General features: G+C 46.3%; 1 protein-coding gene across 1 annotated transcript in view; it reads right to left on the minus strand.

Moving 5' to 3' along the window:
• Positions 1-1528: 1528 nt before the first annotated feature.
• zte38 (zebrafish testis-expressed 38) overlaps positions 1529-21401 on the minus strand; it is a 44739-nt gene continuing 24866 nt past the window's right edge. The window contains exons 9-11 of the mRNA XM_041207823.1: positions 14368-14496; positions 9196-9431; positions 1529-2023 (exon numbers count right to left, since the gene is read on the minus strand). Of these exons, the coding sequence (XP_041063757.1) occupies positions 1529-2023; positions 9196-9431; positions 14368-14496 (860 nt within the window). The remainder of the gene's footprint in view (positions 2024-9195; positions 9432-14367; positions 14497-21401) is intronic.

Here is a 21401-nt window from a genome sequence, read left to right on the forward strand (position 1 = left end):
ACTTATGAATTTTAAAATATAAAAGACAGTTCCAGAAGCTTCCACAGGAACCACAGTCCAGGTGTAAAGATATGAATAGGGCATGCCTTCACTGGGCATGACAGATTACACATTTTCTAATTAATTGCTGGACATTAACATTTGTGTATATATTGATGTAGTAGAATATTACATAGTTATCCTTCAATGCATGTGGCTAGTCATCTAACTCAAACTATAACTTTTTATTATCATCATCCACAATCACAGTAAGTGTCAACTGTGGTTTTACTCACCAGGAGTTAGCTTGTCTTGATGCTCTTGCAAATCAGTTTGATACAGATCTTTTCCTTCTTTTACTGAAAATTACGTGCATTCATATAGACAGTGGTGTAATGTTAATGTCACTGTAGTAGTAATCTAGAGTCCCAGACTAATCCTCTGGAGACATGGGTTCAAATCCCACCACAGCAGCTGGTGGAATTTAAATTTAATAAATATATCTCGACTATAAAGCTAGAAACCATAATCAGTTGTCATAAAAAACCCATCTGGCTCGTTGATGTCCTTCAGGGAAGGAAATCTGCCATCCTTACCTGGTCTGGCCTACATGTGACACCAGACCCACGGCAATGCGGTTGACTCTTAACTGTGCTCAGAAATGGCCTAGCAAGCCGCTCAAGGGCTTGTTCAAGGGCAGTTAGGGATGGGTAATAAATGCTGGCCTTGCCAGTGACGCCCACTTCCCATATTTATAAGACAAAATTTGCTGCAGCGTATTTAATGAAAATTATTTCTTAAACAGCACCCTTCTAGAACAGCAACCATTTCAGGCTTTAAGAAAGGATAGTTGCTCATCGTTGTCGTCGGTGGTCCCTCGAAACCAAGGATGACATCTGTCAGGCTTGGTGAAACTTCAGATGACTAAGGAGCCCAATTCTGGATCCACATATTCTTCCGCAGTGGGGGCACATTGATGGGGAGAGGAAATTATAGCCCTGGAATGGCTTCCTTCTCCTTCCTCTGCTGCCGCTGTTCTGCCTCGCTGTCGAGTTGCTGAGCCTTGACGTGGATTGCGCCTTGATGGACCAGGTGGTGCCATGACGGGCGATCGGCAGCATCCTCCTCCCAGTTACCAGTGTTAATGCCTCCCATGCTTTAGGGCGATCTTGAGCATATCCGTATACCTTTTCCTTTGGCTGCCATTTGAGTGTTGGCCAATGGAGAGCTGTGAAAAGAGGACCTGCTGAAGGAGGGAGTTTTCGGATATCCGGATGCAATGGCCCGTCCATCAGAGTTGGTTCCGCAGGAGCAAGGCTTCAATGATGGTAGATGCAGCTTCACAGAGGATACTCGTGTTAGTCTGGCGGTCCTTCCATTTGATCCCCAGGATTTAACGCAAGCACCGCTAATGGAAGCTCTCAAGGATCTTAATGTGGCGTCGATAGACTATTTCGCTGCAATAGAGGAGGGTGGTCAACGCAACGGCCTTATAAACCAGAACCTTTGTTGACTTCTAAAGGTCCCTGTACCTGCTGTCAAAGATATGTTAGCACAGCTTGAACAAGGCAGCACTGGCACAGTTGACTTGGTGTTGGACTTCCTCATCGATGCTAGTCCCTTGAGAGAGGTGGCTGCCAAGATAAGGGAAGAGCTGTACATATTCCAGAGCCACCCCATCTATGTGGATGGAGCAGGGGATGCTCAACTGGCCAGGGGAAGGTAGGTGAAGGAACTTCGTCCTAGCAATGCATAAGGACAGGCTAAGCCTCTTATACAAGGAGTTGAAGAGGTCAAGCATCTTTTGCATGTCCTGTACAGAGTGAGCCATCACGCAGTGGTCATCTGCAAACTGAAGGTCACGGATGTCCATGGTGGTGAGTTTTGTTTTTGTCCAGAAGCAACCAAGGTTGAAGAGCTTCTCGTCCAGACGATACTGAATGCTGACACCAGGTAGTAGGTAATCTCGGATGAGGTGGACGATGACGGTCAGGAAAATGGTGAACAAGGTGGAGGTGATCACACAGCCTTGTTTGACCCCCGTCTGGAGTGAAAGGTGTCAGTTCCAGATCATCCAGTGAGGAATATGCAGACTTAGAACCAAAGTAGGGTACAGATGACAATTATTCTGCAGTTGGCCATAAAGAACTAAATAAGCTGAATGACCATTACTCACTCCTAAGAATGCTGATCTCGAAATCACACTGTTGTTTTCTCTGACTGCCTGCCTGCCCTACATCAAGTTTCGGAAGGGTGACCCAAGATTTATTTTTGTTCAAAATCACCAAACTGATGTCTTGGGCCTAGATATTTGAAAACAGGCATACAAAAGGGGTAGGGCACATACTGCACACACCTATTCATGTTAAATTCACGCTGGAACCTCATTGTAATCAGTTAGAAGTGCAGCCATTCTTACCCATTGGCTGAACTACTTTTTGGGCAGGGGGTGCAAATTAGACATCTTTGATGATACAATGGCATCCTGCACCTCTTAATTGGAAGGTGCATTCTGGATGCAAACTCAAGGGAAACATATCTAAAACTGGAAATTGTGCCCTCAGATGTTGCTTTGAAAACCCTGGTCCAGGCAGTAGAAAGAGGAGGGAGATCCTGTTACTGCCAGAGGGAAGAAAACCCTCCAGACAATATTTGCATTACCAGTGGGAACAGGTTTTAGAGGGGGTCAATTCCTAGAGCTTGGCTCCAAGGACATGATTTCAATGCTACAAAAAGTTCAATGACCTCATCAAAGTTGTCAAGGTAAGAAGACTCTTTGCTCACATCTCCACCACTTCCATCCTCACTACACTCACTTCGGGCGCAATTGTCCCAGATTTGCAGTAGCGGACGGGAAAAATAATGTTTTACCCACTGGTAACAATGGAGGCTTTTCATGCCATATCGTCCCAATTCTGCCTCATTAATTATTCATTCCCGGGAAACATGCCGGGTCACTGGTGGGGTGTCTTCACATTCCACCACCCCACCGTCACATCAGGCCATCATTTAACTTGGCACCATATTTAAAGGTCACCCCTGCCAATCTTCAAAGGGTAGGAAGCTGCTGCAAAGTAATGGCTGCCAAAGGGAGGAAACGTGCTGCCCCCAGATTTAGTGATGCCTTCCACGAGCGCCTACTGGATAGTGGAGGCACACCACAAAGTCCTCTACCGTCGTTCTGGGCAAAGGCCAACAAGCAAGGTCACCAATCTAGCATGGGAGGCGGTGACAGTGATGGTCAGCACTACATGTCCTGCTCTCACACTTTCCATCTGTTTTCATGCAGGAGGAGCTGGCTCACAACAGCAGGGAGAGGTCCCAGATGAGGGGTGGAGTGGCCCACATTAGGCCTCTCACTCACTTTGAGGAGTGTGCCATCGTGCTGACTGATGAGGATGTAGACCATGCCTGCGACAGTGGGGATGGCGGCAAACGTGAGGATCCTGAACCAAATCATCCCTCTCTGTGGTCAAGGGGGTGGAGAGGAAAGTCCAGCTGTGTTTGGGAGAGGAAGATGTACCACAGGGTGGGAGAGGAATGTTTAGGATCGACTGAGAGAGGAAGAGGTGTTAGGATGGGGTGAGGTTGGGAGGGGGGGAATGAAATTGTCAGGATGGGAAAGTTCAGAGGGATGAGGGAGTACTGGGGTGGAAGAGGGGGTAACAAGGGAGAAGTTGGCAACTGGGGAGGTAAGCGTAAGGGGGGTGGGAAGGTGTAAGAGAAGAGTTCGGATAAGGGGAGTGTGGAGAGCAGAGGGTGTCCTGGAGGAGGAAGGAGTGCGGAGAGGGGCAGGACTAAGGATGGTGGAAGAAGTAAGGCTACAGGAAAGAGTTGGGGGGTAGGTGGGGGCGGGGGGAGAGAAGGACCAAGGGTGGCGGAAGGAGCAAGGGTGTCCGAAGGAGTCAGGAAGGGGGAAGGGCTAAGCAAGGGTGAAGTCCGGGGTGGGGGGGGGGCACCAAGGGTGTGGAGGTGGAGCGCGGGGGTGGGAAAGGGGTACCAAGGCATGAATGGTTTCAAGGGATGAAGGAGTTGCAATGGGGAAATGGGTCTTTGGTGGGGGGGGCGCGAATGTCCAGGTGAATGTGCAAGGCAGGGCTCTGATGAATCCATGACTGGCTCCTGGGGTGCGAGCTTGAGGGTGGGTGTGGAATGAGGGAATAGTGAGAATGCCTGAGGGCGGAGTGAGGTGGTAGGGTGAGGGTGCGACAGTTGCAGTAGAAAGGATGGCAAGGGTGGTTGGTGAGTACTTGGAGGCAGACACGAACCCCGGGGGGTGGGAAGGAGGTGGTCAGGGAGATGAATGTGGATGGGGGTGGGATTTTTGGGAAGGGAATGTGCACGTCCATCTGGACATCCTCGAAGGAAAACAGTTGTGGCTGGTTGGTCATGGAGGGGAGGTGGAAGATGATGCCAGGGAGGCCAGCAGTGATGGGAGAAAATAAATGGGTGACTGTGGAGGGGAAAAGACTGGGGAACGCACGAAAAACCGAATCAAGGCACGCTGTCTAAATCGAAAGTGAAACAACAGTCGTGGTGAACTCAAGTGCTGCATGAAAGTGTGATCATTGGGTGAGTGGAGATGTAGGTCAGCTCAGATGGACAACTGAAAGCAAACCCCGGCAGACAGCATTGAAAATGTTCAGGACATTGAGGTGAGTGTGATATGTGGAGGATTGTGCATGGGAAAGTATTTGCACGAGGCTCCGAAAGGCCATGCCACACACACACTTCTCCAGAATCACTTGTTGGCCAGCTGCTCCCTCTGCAGCGACAGAGGACGAGGCTGATGGGCTCACAGGCAAAGGGGACTTGAAGGGAGAGAACGGCCTCTGAGATTCCTGAGGGGATAATCGAGGGGCGTCCAGATGCTGCTCCTTCTCCTTCCGGGTGCCCAGGGGCCCCGGCCTGATTTCTTGAAGGGATGGAACATCTGGAGGGATGTCGAGGTGCCCCGTTTCCCTCTCATGTTGCCACTGCAGGAGCTCATCCTTGTCTCCCATGATGGAGTGCAGGTCTGCACACATCTTCAAATTCTGCTGGACCAAGATCTCCATGGCATCTGCCATCCTCCCCATGGAGACCTCCTTACACGCACATGGGGGCATCACTTCATCAGAGAGTCTGACTCACATGCCACTCTGTTAAGGGCTTCCAATAGCTCTGCGTGACGTTCCCTTGCCTTCTGCTGAAGCTCCAGGATAAATTGGAAGGCCAAATACAGAGGTGCGTCATCTGACTTGGACCTCACAAATGCCTCTTCTCCAGCAGTCCTCTGAGGGCTGGGGAGCTCAGCCAAACCTGCCTCCTTCTGCGGACATGTGTCCATACACTCACCACCAGATTGTAAAAACTCGAGCCTGCTGTAGATCTAGGTCCCATCGAAGCGTGTCTCTCTGTGTGCTGGTGTAGGGTGTGGGTAAGCATTGTATGGGTCTTCCAGGCTGCTTATTTCCAGCTCTTCAATGGAGGAAGTGTCCTCTTGGCTAGGAGTGAGGACCTGGGTAGAGCTGAGGGACTGGCTGGCTTAGGGTGTTGGTTGCTTGGCAGAGCTCCCTGTGAACCAAAGTAGAGATAATTAGTGCATGTCAGCAGAGTCAAAAGCAGGAGAGCATTCACATTTTCATTGAGAGAGAGATGATGTGGTGCAGGATCCTCATGAGGGTGTTCGCCAGTGACCTCACCGGCACAGCTGGCACAGTCCATGTCCTCAGCAGTCAGTGCAATGGCACATTCCTCAAAGTCAGTGATGTGAGCAGGTTTCTCCTGTGTGGAAACAGATGAAGAGTGTGTCAGCAGGACACATGTCACTGCGTGGAATGTTTGAGATCCCTGTGGATATGTGATGGGTTTGTGATTGTGTGAGTTGAGAGTGATGAGAAGAGTGAGCTACTCTGGCAGAACAGATAAGGTCATTCATCCTGAAGTTGCACCAGGTTGCTGTCCTCTTTTGCAGGGCATTGGCGCTGACCATCGCTACCACTGCCTCCCATGCTGGATTGGTGATTAAGCTGCCCATCCTGTAGCCAGAGCTGGGGTAGACGACATCATGGTGAGTCTCCATGGCATTCAAAAGGTGCTCAAGGGACGTGTCACTGAAATGTGGAGGCTGCAGTTTTTTTGCCTCTTGGGGCCGTCCTCTCTTCCATGCGGCAGTCCTGGGCTGGAAGCACTGAGAGGTATGCGCGCAGCTGCACTTTAAATGTGGTGCCCTGCATGTTGAAGCAGCAAGGTGATGGAGTGGCGGGTGAAGCGACATGTTTCCTGGGAATGTATAATTAATGCGGTGAGTTTGGGACGAAACGGCGTGAGAAGCCGTCGGGTAAAGTGTTATTTTACCCACCCACTACCGAACTTAGTGCAAATCTGTGACGATTTCGTCCAGTGTCTTCCAGCTTCAGTGACAAGCTTTCTGAGTCCTCCCACTGCATTCCCCACCATGAGCAGTTCAGCTGCACAGAGCCAGCCCACGAGTGATTCAGGAGGGAGAAGTGTGTCTGTGGCAGGATCTTTCGGAGCCTTTTGCAAACATTCTCCCATACACATGGATCCTTCTTCCATCACATTCATCTCAATGTCCTGAGCATTTTCAATGCTGCCTACTCTTTCAGCTGTCCATCTGAGCTGACCTGCATCTGTGCCCACCCACTGATCACATTCCCATGCATGCTCCCACCCAACATGAGTCTCACTTCACTTTCGGTTATAGAAGCATGATGCTGGTAAAATTTGTCTTCAGCTGCCCTGTCCTTTCCCCTCCCCAATCACCCGTGCCCTTTCCCTCATCACTGTCGACTCCCCTGGCATCACCTTCCATTTCCCCACCATCACCTACCAGCCAGAATCCTTTTCTTTTGGAGATGTCCAGGTGAACATGCACGTTCCCTACCTTCCCAAGAATCCCATCCCCATTGACCTCCCCAACCTCCTCCTCCCCGTCCCCAGGGTCCACGTCTATCTCCAAGTCCCCACCAATCACCCTCGCCATCCCTTTTACCACTACTGTTGCACCCTCACCCTCCCACCCTACTGGCTCACTCAGCCCTCTCTCATTCTCACCATTCCTTCCTACCATGCCCACCCTCATTTCGCTCCCCAGGAGGTAGTCATCGACTCCACAGACCCCTCCCTTGCACGTTCACCTGGACGTTCCACCCTGGCTCCTTCCTCCCCCCTTACCCCTTCCTCCCCTGGACTCCTTCCTCCCCCTGCACTCCTTCCTCTTGGGGATTCCCTCTCCCCTCCAAACTCCTTCCTCCACCCGAAGTCCTGCCCCCTTCCGAACTCCATCTTCCACCTGAAGTCCTGCCCCCCCCCACCCCCCGAACTTCTTCCCTGAAACCTTGCTCCCCAGTTGCAGTAATCTCCTTCATTACACCCTCTTCCCCAGTACTTCCTCCCCCCACAACCTCACACTGCCCCGACCCCATTGTTGCCCCCTCTCAACATCATCTCCCCTAACATCATCGTTTGCCTCCCTCCTAACCCCAGCCCCCTGACACTATCATTCACCCCCTCCCAACCTTGCCTCCAGACATCATCGTTCCACCCTTCCCAACCTCACCTCCCCCAACACAGCTTCCCTTCCCAGTCCAACTTACAGCTTTCTCTCCAGCCCCTTGATGATCACCTGTAGCAGCCTATGGCCAAGATACTGATGTCCTGGAGCAGACCCTCAACGGTGACATTTCACCTTCTGTGAGCTGCTTAGTGGCAGAGCCACGTCCATATATATCCACCCAGCATGCGATGCATGTTCCTCCAGGGTCTCGATGCTGTAGGGCTCCAGCATCTTCTGTTCCTCCGATGTCTGCGATGTGGGCACGGCCCTGACATTAAATCCCGATTTCTGCACGTCAACATGTGTTTTCCCGTCGACATGGGCGGTAAATTTGATGTTTGGGGGGATGATTCCGGTAAGCTAGGCTTATAATGATACGGAGATGTATTAAAATGAAATTCCCAACACGGCAGCAGGAAACGCGACCCGCCATTGACAGGTAGAGCAGATGATTGCAAACTGGTTTCACAACGTTGTGAAACCGATTTTTGGCCTTCCTGTTATGTTGTCCGATCACACCTGCCATGATGCCCGATGCCAATGGGCACAGAAAATTCTGCCCACTGTCTCATAATCACAAGCTGATCATTTTGCATTCTTCATTTCCCCACACCTCCAAGATGGTTACTAGTACACTTCCTTCTTTCATGCAACAGAAGGTTGCACACGATTGCAGGCAGGAGACAGCCATTGAAGGAGGCTGAGAACACCTGCACATCCTCTTTCCCATCAAAGAAAGCATGCTGGCCACTCTGGTTAGGGGGAGAATCATGGCCATTGTGACTTACAATGCTGCAGAATACTTTATGCAGGGTTTCTTCACACTTTATCCTCTTTTCCTCCTTCTTGATTCTATCTTACCATACACACTATGCATGACAATCTGAAGATTCTTTCATCAACAGTTCAATTCCCTCTTCATACTAAAAGTTAACTTACATCCCTTTCGAGACAAGATGTAGTGATACCTGTTACTTAAAGCAGAGAAGCGCAACCTTCCTGATGATGTACCATCACTCAATTTGGCAAGCCTAGTTAAATAGATTAATTTGACATTTAAATAGTTCTGAGTGCATCCTGGATACCTATGGAGCAGCCTCATCATTTTGGTGCACTTACAGCTCCAAATGAGTGTGTGCACTATGCTTGCCATATTGATGTTTAGCACTCATTTTGCATCTGGAAAGCAGATGTGCCACCAATGATTTTCTAGGCCATCTTCTTTAATTCCTACTTGCACTCACAGTTGTTGCTCGCACTAAACAACAAACCTTATGAAATTTTCTGCAGCTCGGGTAGTTGGATATTGCAACCACTGCTCATTTGTTCATATGCTAGAAATGATCATACCTGTAATAGTTTGGTAGAATGGAGTATCTTCCTTTACAGTAGTTCTGTCCTGCACCAAAATAAACAAAACGCTATTAAGACACAGATTGCAACATATCAAAACATGTTAGCAATAATATATGCTTGTAGAACCGTGAACACCATCCCTGCAAGCTAGAAGGGTCTAATGTTTCTCTTGCTCTGGAGAAGCCATAGAATCAATTTTTATGAGACATCTTTCTTGTTATATTTGTTTCTAGTAGAAACTCATTGTTGTACAGATAAGTAACATTCCAAAATAAACAGTAGTAAGCGTTGGCACTCACATTTGGGGCAGATTTGACTTCCTCCATTCCCTGCAGTGAAGTTTCAGTTTCCTCATTCAGCATGTTCTCTTTCTCAAGCTGTTCCATTGTCTCTTTCTCTGTGGTGACTCGCACTTTCATCATATGGAATGGAGTGGGCACATCACCAACTTTAAAATGGACTGGGGTTCCTTCAAACCACACAGCATCGCACTCGCCTTGTTTAAACCCTGGTGGCTGGTAATCAGGAGGTGTCACTGTGAAGTGGAAAATAGATGGATTCTGATTTTTTTAAACCACTATTTATTTAATAAAATTTAAAATAAAAATTAAAATGTAGGGCAGTACTTCATAAATTCTAATGTTAACCTATTTACCAGATCAGTCATATTCTGATTGGATTGCAAAACAGGGTCAATGGATTACACCTGCTCTTATTTCTCACCAAATACAGATGCTCATCCTACCATTTGAATTGACACAGAATTTTATAATTATTTACTGCATTTACTGAGAACAAAAACAGTGTAAGGCCTTAAGTCTGTTTCCCAGTTAAAATAAGGAAACAGGATAGAAATTAGGGAAAATGAAAGAAATAACGTAAATCTGAAATAAACACAGAAAATGGTGGAATGTACATTAGGTCAGTCAGCAAATGTTAAGAGAAATACAGGTTATGATGTTTTAGCTTTGTGATCGGAATTGAACCACTGATTAATGGTGATTAAATAAGTTAAACAGAATTTTTACTGCATGGTATTCTGGGATTTTTTTGGGATTGAAGTCCCCACAAGGGCGACAAGATAACTCAATGTTCTGGCATCAATATACATCATCAAATACTCAAACAACCTCACTCACCACCTTAGCTCTCTTATTCTCTCATAGTACCTGGGTGCTGGCAACATTTGAAAACACTCAAAATTTTTCTTTACTTAAAGCCACTTATTTTTCCTGTTATTCTGCTTGTCTTCAAGGGCGCTTCTTTTAAAGGCACCTCTCATCACCACAGGATGCATGACTTTATACTGCAGAGATCTCAATTACACTCACAGGCCGGTAAAATTGTTTTTATCAGCCTTCTCGCCATTGTTCAACATTGGTGAAAATCCTGAGTCTTCAGGAAGAGGAGGCATTAGATTTAATAGGCAGATAGACAGAAGAATCTATAGGAGTGTCTAAGGTTGGAGATTGGCAAAGGCTGGACAAGGCTCATTATATGTCGTGCAAAAGCAAAATAATGCAGATGCTGTAAACGTGAAATAAAAACAAAAAATGCTGGAATAACTCAGCAGGTCAAACAGCATTTGTGGAGACAAACAGAATTAATGTTTCAGGTCAATGACCATTCATCAGAACAGCCATTACACGTCATATTTGCTTCCTGTGCTTTTAAAATATTGAAATTCTCCATGGAAAACTGGCAGCTGAAGTGAGGCAAGGAGAGCTCTGGAGAGAAGGCAAGTGTCTTCACAGGTTTGCTTGTGGGCCAGGAGCTCCCCTCCCACCGTCCCTCATCAGACTCCATGCCCATCATACGTGACCCCCGGGGGTCAAGGACTGGACAGGGTTGGGGATCAGATACCCCCGCCTCCACTTCCGGGATCGTGGATCAGACTGATCTGATCCTGCAGACTGCTCCAGAATGCTCCCTGTCTGATTGAAAGCCAAGTTAATCAGGCTGACTTCCGGGCAAACAGAGAACCTGTTTTACAGAGAAATTATTCCTTACATGCTAATTTCCATTCTGGGCAGAAAACCTATCAGGCCGAAAAAACACAAGGGGCTGAATTTTCCCCCTGTCAGAGGGAAGTTGATGGGCGGGCACGTACAGGCGGGCTTCCGATCGGCTTGCCCGGTCGGAGGCATGGCACCATTTTACGTGGGCGGGCCAATAAAGGCCCAGCATGACATCCGCAGGTAAGCGCTATGCACTCCTTGAGTGGGCTGGGGGGGGGTTCCTAAAATTGAGAGTGCGCTCTTTCACGTATGCGCACGAAAGAGCGCACTCATCTCCCTGAGGCTAAGTGCAGCCTCAGGGAGATCGGCTCTACATGTAAAAAAGATAAAATTAGAAAAATAAAAATTCCCTTACATGTCCCCTCATGTGACAATGTCACATGAGTTGGGACATGTCCATAATTTTTACACAATCTTTATTAAAATTTTTTAAAGCTTACATGAAATCTCATCCCGCCCGTGGGTGAGGTTTCATGTTTTTTCTAGTTCCTGCTGGAGCTCCTGGCCTGCCTGCCAATCTTACAGTTGGATGGGCAGGTCCTTTAATTGCTTAATTGATCCTGTCAATGGCCTCATTTGGCCATTGACAGGTCAGTGGGCACGCAGCTGATTGTGCTGCGCTCCTGCCTTCCTGAAAATTTAAATCAGTCGTGGTGACATCGGGAGTTCCCCCCGACGTCACCACGCATCATTTTACGCATCGGCGAGTGGGCCCCGCCCCCGCTCGCCGACTCGTAAAATTCAGCCCATGAAGTTAAAATTAAATGGTATATAGGGAAACCCGGACTTCCCGCTTTCCCCTCCAAAACTACACTTACATATCCTGCCCCTGTTAATAATTAGGCCACATTTCATGCTTTTCATGACGCATTTTTCATGACCTTTCATACTGCCAGATCAGCTGAGTATTTCTAACGTTTTTATTTCAGGTTTCTAGTATCCACAGTATTATGTTTTTATGTATGTAAAATTAGCAATGTCCCTGAACAAGAATGGCATGCAAAGAAAGAATGTGGAAATCCTGTAAGGCAATGGAGGAAAGGAAAAACACAACTTTAGCAAATACCATTGGGGGACAACTCCCACATCATGTTATTGTTCGACTGCAGTTGATCCAAACACCATAAGTGGGTGCTATGGATTCAGTAAGAACTGAATGAACGGGGGCACTGATAGGGCAATGAACAGGATCCCAAATGAATGGTGCCAGTTGTACTGATGAAGCATCCTCATGGATATAGGCTGGAAAGTTCAGGTAAATATTACAGGAGCCAATGCCATCTCAGACGACAAACAATGAAATACACGTGCAATGATAAGGACCCACAAAACTGTTTTGAAATCAAGGTGGTTGATAGCTATTGTTGAAGAATTTTGTGAGAAGAGTTTTGAAGATAATTATCTTCTTTGGAGAAACTGCATGAGCCAGGCAAAATGTGGGAGAAACTTGATGAAATAAGTAATAATGAACAGTGAGGAAGTTGAAGGAAAAAAAGCCTACCATAGCAAACTTGTCCAAAAATTATTTTGTAACTGAAATTTCAATGTTCATTCACTCCTGGAAGAAATAAATGAACACTGCAGGATGGGACAAGCCTTTTTATACTGTTTGGGAGTTGGGATGGCGACATAGGAATACTTCTAATGCTAAACAACATCTTACAGAGAAATTATCATTACATGCTAGTTTCCAAGAGGTGCAAGCCCATATAAGTATCACATGAGGGATGTCATATTCATAATTTGTGTCCCTGACTGCTGAGGGAGGCAAATAAGGAGATCGCAGGGGCTCTGACCCAAATTTTTAATTCTTCTCTGGCCATGGGGGAGGTGCCAGAGGACTGGAGAACAGCTAATGTGGTTCCGTTATTTAAGAAGGGTTGTAGAGAGAAGCCAGGGAACTACAGGCCAATGAGTTTCACGTCAGTGGTAGGGAAACGATTGGAGAAAATTCTGAAGGCGAGAATCTATCTCCACTTGGAGAGGCAAGGTTTGATCAGGGATAGTCAGCATGGCTTTGTCAGAGGGAGGTCATGCCTAACAAATTTAATTGAATTTTTTGAGGAGGTGACCAGGTGTGTAGATGAGGGTAATGCAGGTGATGTAATTTAAAAGGATTTGAGCAAACCCTTCGACAAAGTCCCACATGGGAGACTTATAAAGAAGGCAAATGAGCATGGGATACAGGATAATTTGATAAGGTGGATTCAAAATGGGCTTAGTTGTAGGAGACAGAGGGTGATGACAGAAGGCTGCTTTAGTGACTGGAAGCCAGTGTCCAGTGGAGTACCACAGGGATCTGTGCTGGGTCCCCTATTATTTGTCATTTATATAAATGACATAGATGACTAAGAGGGGGGTAGGATTAGTAAGTTTGCAGATGACACAAAGATTGGCCGGGTGGTTAACAGTGAGGTTGAGTGTCTTGGGCTACAGGAAGATGTGGACGGGATGGTCAAATGGGCAGATAAGTGGGAGATGGAATTTAACCCTGAAAAGTGTGAGGTGATACACTTTGGAAGGAGTAATTTGACAAAGAAGTATTCTATGAACGGCATGACACTAGGAAGTTCTGAGGAACAAAGGGACCTTGGCGTGTGTGTCCATAGATCTCTGAAGGCAGAGGAGCATGTTAGTGGGGTGGTGAAAAAAGCATATGGAACACTTGCCTTTATCAATCAAGGCATAGATTACAAAAGTAGGGAGGTCATGTTGGAGTTGTATAGAACCTTGGTGAGGCCACAGCTAGAGTACTGTGTGCAGTTCTGGTCGCCACATTATAGGAAGAATGTGATTGCACTGGAGGGGGTGCAGAGGAGATTCACCAGGATGTTGCCTGGGATGAAACATTTAAGTTATGAAGAGAGGTTGGATAGACTTCGGTGGTTTTCGTTGGAGCAGAGAAGACTGAGGAGGCGACCAGATCAAGGTGCACAAGATTATGAGGGGCACGAACAGGGTGGATAGAGTGCAGCTGTTTCCCTTGGTTGAAGGGTCAGTATTGAGGGGACATAAGTTCAAGGTGAGGGGCAGGAGATTTAGGGGGGATATGAGGAAAACCATTATTACCCAGAGGGTGGTGACGGTCTGGAATGCGCTGCATGGGAGGGTGGTGGAAGCGGGTTGCCTCACATCCTTTAAAAAGTACTTGGATGAGCACTTGGCATGTCATAACATTCAAAGCTATGGGCCAAGTGCTGGCGAATGGGATTAGGTAGGTAGGTCAGTTGTTTCTCACGTGTCGGTGCAGACCCAATTGGCCGAAGGGCCTCTTCTGCACTGTGAGATTCTGCGATAAGGATATTAATGAAACAAATATAAACCAAAACACTGCAAACAATGCATCAGTTAAAACCTTCATAAGGGAAGTTAACTGCATAAGTGCATGAAGCAGTCAGGAAGAAATAAATGCGTGGGAGTCAAACAATTCTTAAAATAATAAATGAAATTTACCTTCATCATAATAGAAGAGTTTCATTGTCAGAGACACATCATTAGGAAGAATTTCAAGGCTCTGCATCAAGACAAACAGCTTACGGATGAGCAGAATGGAAGCTTTCTTTGTATCTTGAAGGCTTACTTGTTTGTTTTTGCTGTACAAATTTAAATAAATTTGGGGTGAATGCCCTTGCAATTTTTTAGTGTATTTCTGGTGCACAAACTTTTTCTGGCAGAAGAATTGTACATAAGCCTACTGTGCTGGTTTTCTACCATTAAACCACCCTCCCCTTATATTCCATCTTATTACAGAATCACAGCGTGCAGAAGAGGCCTTTCGGCTCATCGAGTCTGCACCATCACATGAGAAACACCTGACCTACCTACCTAATCCCATTTACCAGCACTTGGCCCATAGCCTTGAATGTTATGATGTGCCAGGTGCTCATCCAGGTACTTTTTAAAGGATGTGAGGCAACCCACCTCCTCCACCTTCCCATGCAGCGCATTCCAGACTGTCACCACCCTCTGGGTAAAAAAGTTTTTCTTCATATCCCCCCTAAACTTCCAGCCCCTCACCTTGAACTTATGTCCCCTCGTGATTGACCCTTCAACTAAGGGGAACAGCTGCTCCCTATCCACCCTGTTCGTGCCCCTCATAATCTTGTACAACTCGATCAGGTCGCTCCTCAGTCTTCTCTGCTCCAGCGAAAATGACCCAAGTCTATCCAACCTCTCTTCATAATTTAAATGTTTCATCCCAGGCAACATCCTGGTGGATCTTCTCTAGACCCCCTCCAGTGCAATCACATCCTTCCTATAACGTGGCAACCAGAACTGCACACAGTACTCCAGCTGTGGCCTCACCAAGGTTCTACACAACTCCAACATGACCTCCCTACTTATGTAATCTATGCCTTGATTGATAAAGGCAAGTGTTCCATATGCTTTTTTCACCACCCCACCAACATGCTCCTCTGCCTTCAGAGATCTATGGACACACACACCAAAGTACCTTTGTTCCTCAGAACTTCCTAGTGTCATGCCGTTGATTGAATACTTCTTTGTCAAATTACTCCTTCCAAAGTGTATCATCTCACACTTTTCAGGGTTAAATTCCATCTCCCACTTATCTGCCCATTTGACCGTCTACTCAACCTCACTGTTAACCACCCGGCCAATCTTTGTGTCAGTCGCAAACTCACTAATCCTACCTCCCCTTAGTCATCTATATCGTTTATATAAATGACAAATAATAGGGGACTCAGCACAGATCCCTGTGGTACGCCACTGAACACTGGCTTCCAGTCACTAAAGCAGCCTTCTGTCATCACCCTCTGTCTCCTACAACTAAGCCCATTTTGAATCCACTTTATCAAATTACCCTGTATCCCATGTTCATTTGCCTTTTTTATAAGTCTCCCATGTGGGACTTTGTCAAAGGCTTTGCTGAAATCAATATAAACCACATCAACTGCACTACCCTTATCTACACACCTGGTTACCTCCTCAAAAAATTCAATCAAATTTGTTAGGCATGACCTCCCTCTGACAAAGCCATGCTAACTATACCAGATCAAACCTTGCCTCTCCAAGTGGAGATAGATTCTCTCCTTCAGAATTTTCTCCAATCGTTTCCCTACCACTGACGTGAGACTCACGGGCCTGAAGTTCCCTGGCTTCTCTCTACAACCCTTCTTAAATAACGGAACCACATTAGCTGTTCTCCAGTCCTCTGGCACCTCCCCTGTGGCCAGAGAGGAATTAAAAATTTGGGTCAGAGCTGCCAATGATCTCCTCTCTTACATCCCTCAGCAGTCTGGGACACAAATCATCCGGACCTGGAGATTTGTCCACTTTTAAGCCTGCCAACAACTCCAATACCTAGTCACTCCCTATATCAATTTGCTCAAGAACCTCGCAGTATCTCTCCCCTAGTTCGATACCTTCATCCTCATTCTCTTGGGTGAAGACAGATGTGAAGTATTCGTTCAACACTCTGCTGATGTCCCCTGGCTCCACCCATGGATTGCCCCCTTGGTCCCTAATGGGCCCTACTCTTTCCCTGGTTATCCTCTTCCCGTTGATATATTTAGAGAATATCTTGGGATTTTCCCTACTTTTACAAGCCAGAGCTTTCTCATATCCCCCTTTGTTCGCCGAACTGCTTTCTTAAGCTCCATCCTGCATTTCTGTGCTCCACTAATGCCTCCGCTGATTTGCTTCCGTTGTACCTGCTAAAAGTCTCTCTTTTCCTTCTCATCATATCCTGAATATCTCTGGTCATCCATGGTTCTCTGGGCTTGATACTCCTTCCTATCACCCTACAGGGAACATGTTGAGCCTGTACCCTCCCCATTTCCTTTTTGAATGCCCCCCACTGCTCCTCTGTAGATTTCCCCACAAGTAGCTGTTCCCAGTCTACCGTGGCCAGATTCTGCCTTATTTTACTAAAATCCACTCTCCCCCAATCTAAAACATTTTTTTGCAACTTGTCTATTTCTTTGTCCATAACAAGCTTAAATTGTACCATATTGTGGTTGCTATCACTAAAATGCTCCTCCACCACCACCTCAGCCACCTGCCCGGCTTCATTCCCCAGAATTAGGTCCAGCTCTGCGCCGTCCCTTGTTGGACCCTCTACATATTGACCTAAAAAGTTCTCCTGTACACATTTCAAGACATCTACTCCATCCAAGCCCTTAATGCTTCGTCTATCCCAATTAATGTTGGGAAAGTTGAAATCACCTAATATAATTGCCCTATTGTTGCTGTTTTTACACACCTCCCCAAATTGTGCACATATTTGCTCCTCAAATTCCTGCTGACTATCTGGGGGTCTATAATAAACACCTAACAACGTGGCTGCCCCTTTTTTATTCCTTAGCTCTACCCACAAAACTTCATTCGATGCTCCCTCCAAGGTATCATCTCTCCTTACTGCAGTAACTGACTCCTTAACTAACAATGCAATGCCTCCTCCTCTTCTACTCCCTCCCCTGTCTCGCCTGAAGATTCTATATCCTGGAATATTGAGGTGCCAATCCTGCCCCTTCCTCTTACTTGTGCCCTTTTCTGTATTTCTCCTACGAGTCTTGTGTGCCTTTATTTAAATCTATCAACCTTGAAATTACACCACATATGTACTTAAAAACACCCAGAATCTGGGCCCAAAGCAATTACATGGTTTAAACACTTGCGGAATTTTGGGCGTAAATGAATTACTTGTCCAACTACAATATTCTAAAGTCTCTTTGATCATTTACACTGGTCCATCGAACCCTGCACCCAAATGAATCTAGTCCAACAAATCTGGCTAAGTCCCCAACTCTCAAATGTGAGTAACTGCCAAATGTGGTTGTTTGGGGAATCTCTTAAATCAGAATCTCTGAAATCAGATTTTTAGGTGCAGCAGGAAATAAATTAATTTTCTGGTCTTTTAAATGCAATTTAAAAAAGTCCTCACCTGTGACCTACTCTGATTTTTCTGTTTCTTTGAATACATTTGTATGGCATCAGTGCTTTTCATATTGAAAATTAAAAAGTTTCCTCAATTGTAGGTTCTTAAACATGCTGAACCTGATGTGCATGAGTGATGATCAAATGAGTTGAAACTCAAATTTTAAGACTCAAGGAACTCATATCCTAACTAACCAGGACATTCTCCAACGCTACTAGCAACAGCTTGATATAGTCATACTTATTGAATCATACCTTAAAGACAATGTCCCAGACACCATCACCCTCATCATCCCTGGGTATGTCCTGTCCAACCGGCAGGACAGACCCACCAGAGATGGTGGCACAGTGATATACAGTCGGGAGGGACTTGCCCTGGGAGTCTTCAACATTGACTCCAAGTCCTATGAAGCCTCATGGCATCAAGTCAAACATGGGCAAGGAAACCTTTTGCTGATTACCACTTACCACAACACCCCCTACCTCAGCTAATGAATCAGTACTCTTCCATTTGGAACACCAACTGGTAGAAGTACTGGGGGTGGCAAAGGCATAGAATGCACTCTGGATAGGGGACTTCAATGTTCAACACCAAGAGTGGCAAGGCAGCACCACCACTGACTGACCTGACCAAGTCCTAAAGGACATAGCTGCTGACTTGGTCTGTGGCAGGTGTTGAGGGAACCAATAAGAGGGAATAGCCTGCTTGACCTCGTCCTCACCAATCTACTGTCACAGATGCATATGTCCATGACAGTATTGGCAAGAGTAACCACTGGACAGTCCTTGTGGAGATGAAGTCCTGTCTTCAAATTGAGGATACCTTTCACCGTGTTGTATGGCAGTGTGCTAAATGGGATAGATTCAGAAAGGTCTAGCAACTCAAAACTGGGCACCCAGGAGGTGCTGTGGGCCATCAGCAGCAGCAGAGCTATATTCAACCACAATCTGTAGCCTCATGGCTTGTCATATCCTCCAGTCTATCATTACCATCAAGCCAGGGGATCAATTCTGGTTCACTGAAGCTTGCAGGGTGGCATGTCAGAAGTAGCACCAGGCATACCTAAAAATGACATGTTAGCATGAAGCTACAACACAGGACTACTTGCATGCCAAATAGCGAAAGCAGCACGCAACAGACAGAGCTAAATGATCTCACAACCAACAGATCAGATCTAAGCTCTGCAGCCCTGCCACAACCAGTCATGAATGATGGCTGACAATTAAACAGCTAACGGGAGGAGTAGGTTCCACAAATATCTCTATCCTCACTAACGGGGGAGACCAGCATATCAGTGCAAAAGACAAGGCTGAAGCATTTGCAAATATCATCAGCTAGAAGTGCTGAGTAGATGATCCATCTCGGCCTCCTCCTGTGGTCCCCAGTATCACAGATGCCAGTCTTCAGCTAATTTGATTCACTGCACAAGATATCAAGAAACTGCTGAAGGCACTGGGTACTGCAAAGGCTATGGGCCCTGGCAACAGTGCTGAAGACATGTGCTCCAGAACTAGCCGTGTCCCTAGTCAGGCTCTTCCAGTACAGCTACAATATTGGCATCTACCCGGTAATGTGGAAAATTGCCAGGTTTGTCCTGTACACAAAAAGCTGGACAAGTCCAAGCAGCCAATTACCACCCCATCAGTCTACTTGTGATCATCAACAAAGTGATGGAAGGGGTCATTGACAGTGCTATTAAGCGGCAACTACTCAGCAATAACCTCTTCACTGATGCTCAGTCTGGGTTCTGCCAGGACCACTTCACTCCTGTCCTCATTACCTTGGTCCAAACATTGACAAAAGAGCTGAACTCAAGAAGTGAGGTGAGAGTGACTGCCCTTGACATCAAAGCAGCATTCAACAGAGTGTGGCATCAAGGAGCCTCACCAAAACTGAAGGCAATGGGAATCAAGGGAAAAACTCTCCACTGGTTGGAGTCCTAACTAGCACAAAGGAAGATGGTTGTGGTTGTTGGAGGTCAATCATCTCAGTCCCAGGACATCTCTGCAGGAGTTCTCAGGATAGTGTCCTAAGCCCAACCATCTTCAGCTGCTTCATCAATGACCTTCCCTCTGTCATAAGGTCAGGGGTGCTGATGATTGCATAATGTTCAGCACCATTTGCGAATCCTCAGGTATTGAAGCAATAGTGTCCATATGCAGCAACGCCTGAGCATTATTCAGGCTTCGGCTGATAAGTGGCAAGTAACATTCGCGCCAAACAAGTGCCAGGTAATGACCATCTCCAACAAGAGAGAATCTAATCATCTCCCCATGACATTCAATGGCATTACCCCACTGAATTGCTAATACCCCACTATCAACATCCTGAGAGGATTACCATTGACCAGAAGTGGAACTGGACCAGCCATGTAAATACTGTGGCTACAAGAGCAAATCAGAGGCTGGGAAACCTGCAGTGAGTTACTCACCTCCTGACGCCCCAAAGCCTGTCCACCATCTACAAGGTATTATTCAGGAGTGTGATAGAATACTCTCCTCTTGCCTGGATAAGTGTAGTCCAAAAACACTCAAGAAAGTTGTCACCATCTAGGACAAAGCAGCCCACTTGACTGATAGCTTTTACATCAACTATAGTGTTCAATCCCTCCAATACCAATCCTCAGTGGTAGCGGTGTGTAACATCTACAAGATGCACTGTAGGAATTCACCAAGACTTTTTCTAGGGTTGCCAACCCTCCAGGGTTGGCCTGGAGTCTTCAGGAATTGAAAGTCAATCTCCAGGACATTGCTGTGTGCAATGCTAGAGAAAAATCATCGGGACATTGAAAAATATTGTTTTTATGTCATTTTCTTTGAACATTTCTCTTTACCAGATATAAAAATATTGAAAATGGGGAATAAAAAGGCGGTTTAACTGACAGTCAAGCATCATCCAATTGGATAATGAGTCTTTTTGCTTTCCAATTGGCTTAGGAAAGTAGTATGTCACAAGGGTGAATGTGTTGGCCAATGAACCGCTACAGTCATGTGATGAAACTTCCAGGAATGCATTTAATTACAGTTGGCGACCCTTACTTTTTCAACAACACTTTCCAAACCTGTGACCTCTACCAGATGCATGGGAACACCACCTGCAAGTTCCCCTCCAAGTTACACAACGTCCTGACTTGGAACTTTATTGCCATTCCTTCACTGTCGCTGGGTCAAGATCCTGGAACTTCTTTCGCAATAGCATTGTGGGTGTACCTATACACATGGACTGCAGCGGTTCAAGGTGGCAGCTCACCACCACCTTCTCAGGGGCAACTAGGGATGGGCAATAAATGCTAGCCCAGCCAGTGAAGCCCACATCCTGTGAATGAATTTTTAAAAAAATCCCCAGTTTCAGTTGGGATGCAGCTGACATATTATTTGAATTCAAAATGTTTAAATAGTGTACAGATCTATGGTTTCTTGATTCAGATGTGTCTTAACCAGATAAACAAGCCATAAAAAATTGTCTCGAAATTGGGAACAAAGGTCTACATAGGCTGAACACATCAGGATTAACAGAAGAAGAGCTAAAGGATCCCAAAAGATATGGACTACATTGGAAGACCTGTTCAGAATCAGGTTAAACTTCCATA

This window comes from Carcharodon carcharias, chromosome 16, assembly GCF_017639515.1.
Source record: "Carcharodon carcharias isolate sCarCar2 chromosome 16, sCarCar2.pri, whole genome shotgun sequence".
Lineage (NCBI taxonomy): Eukaryota > Metazoa > Chordata > Chondrichthyes > Lamniformes > Lamnidae > Carcharodon > Carcharodon carcharias.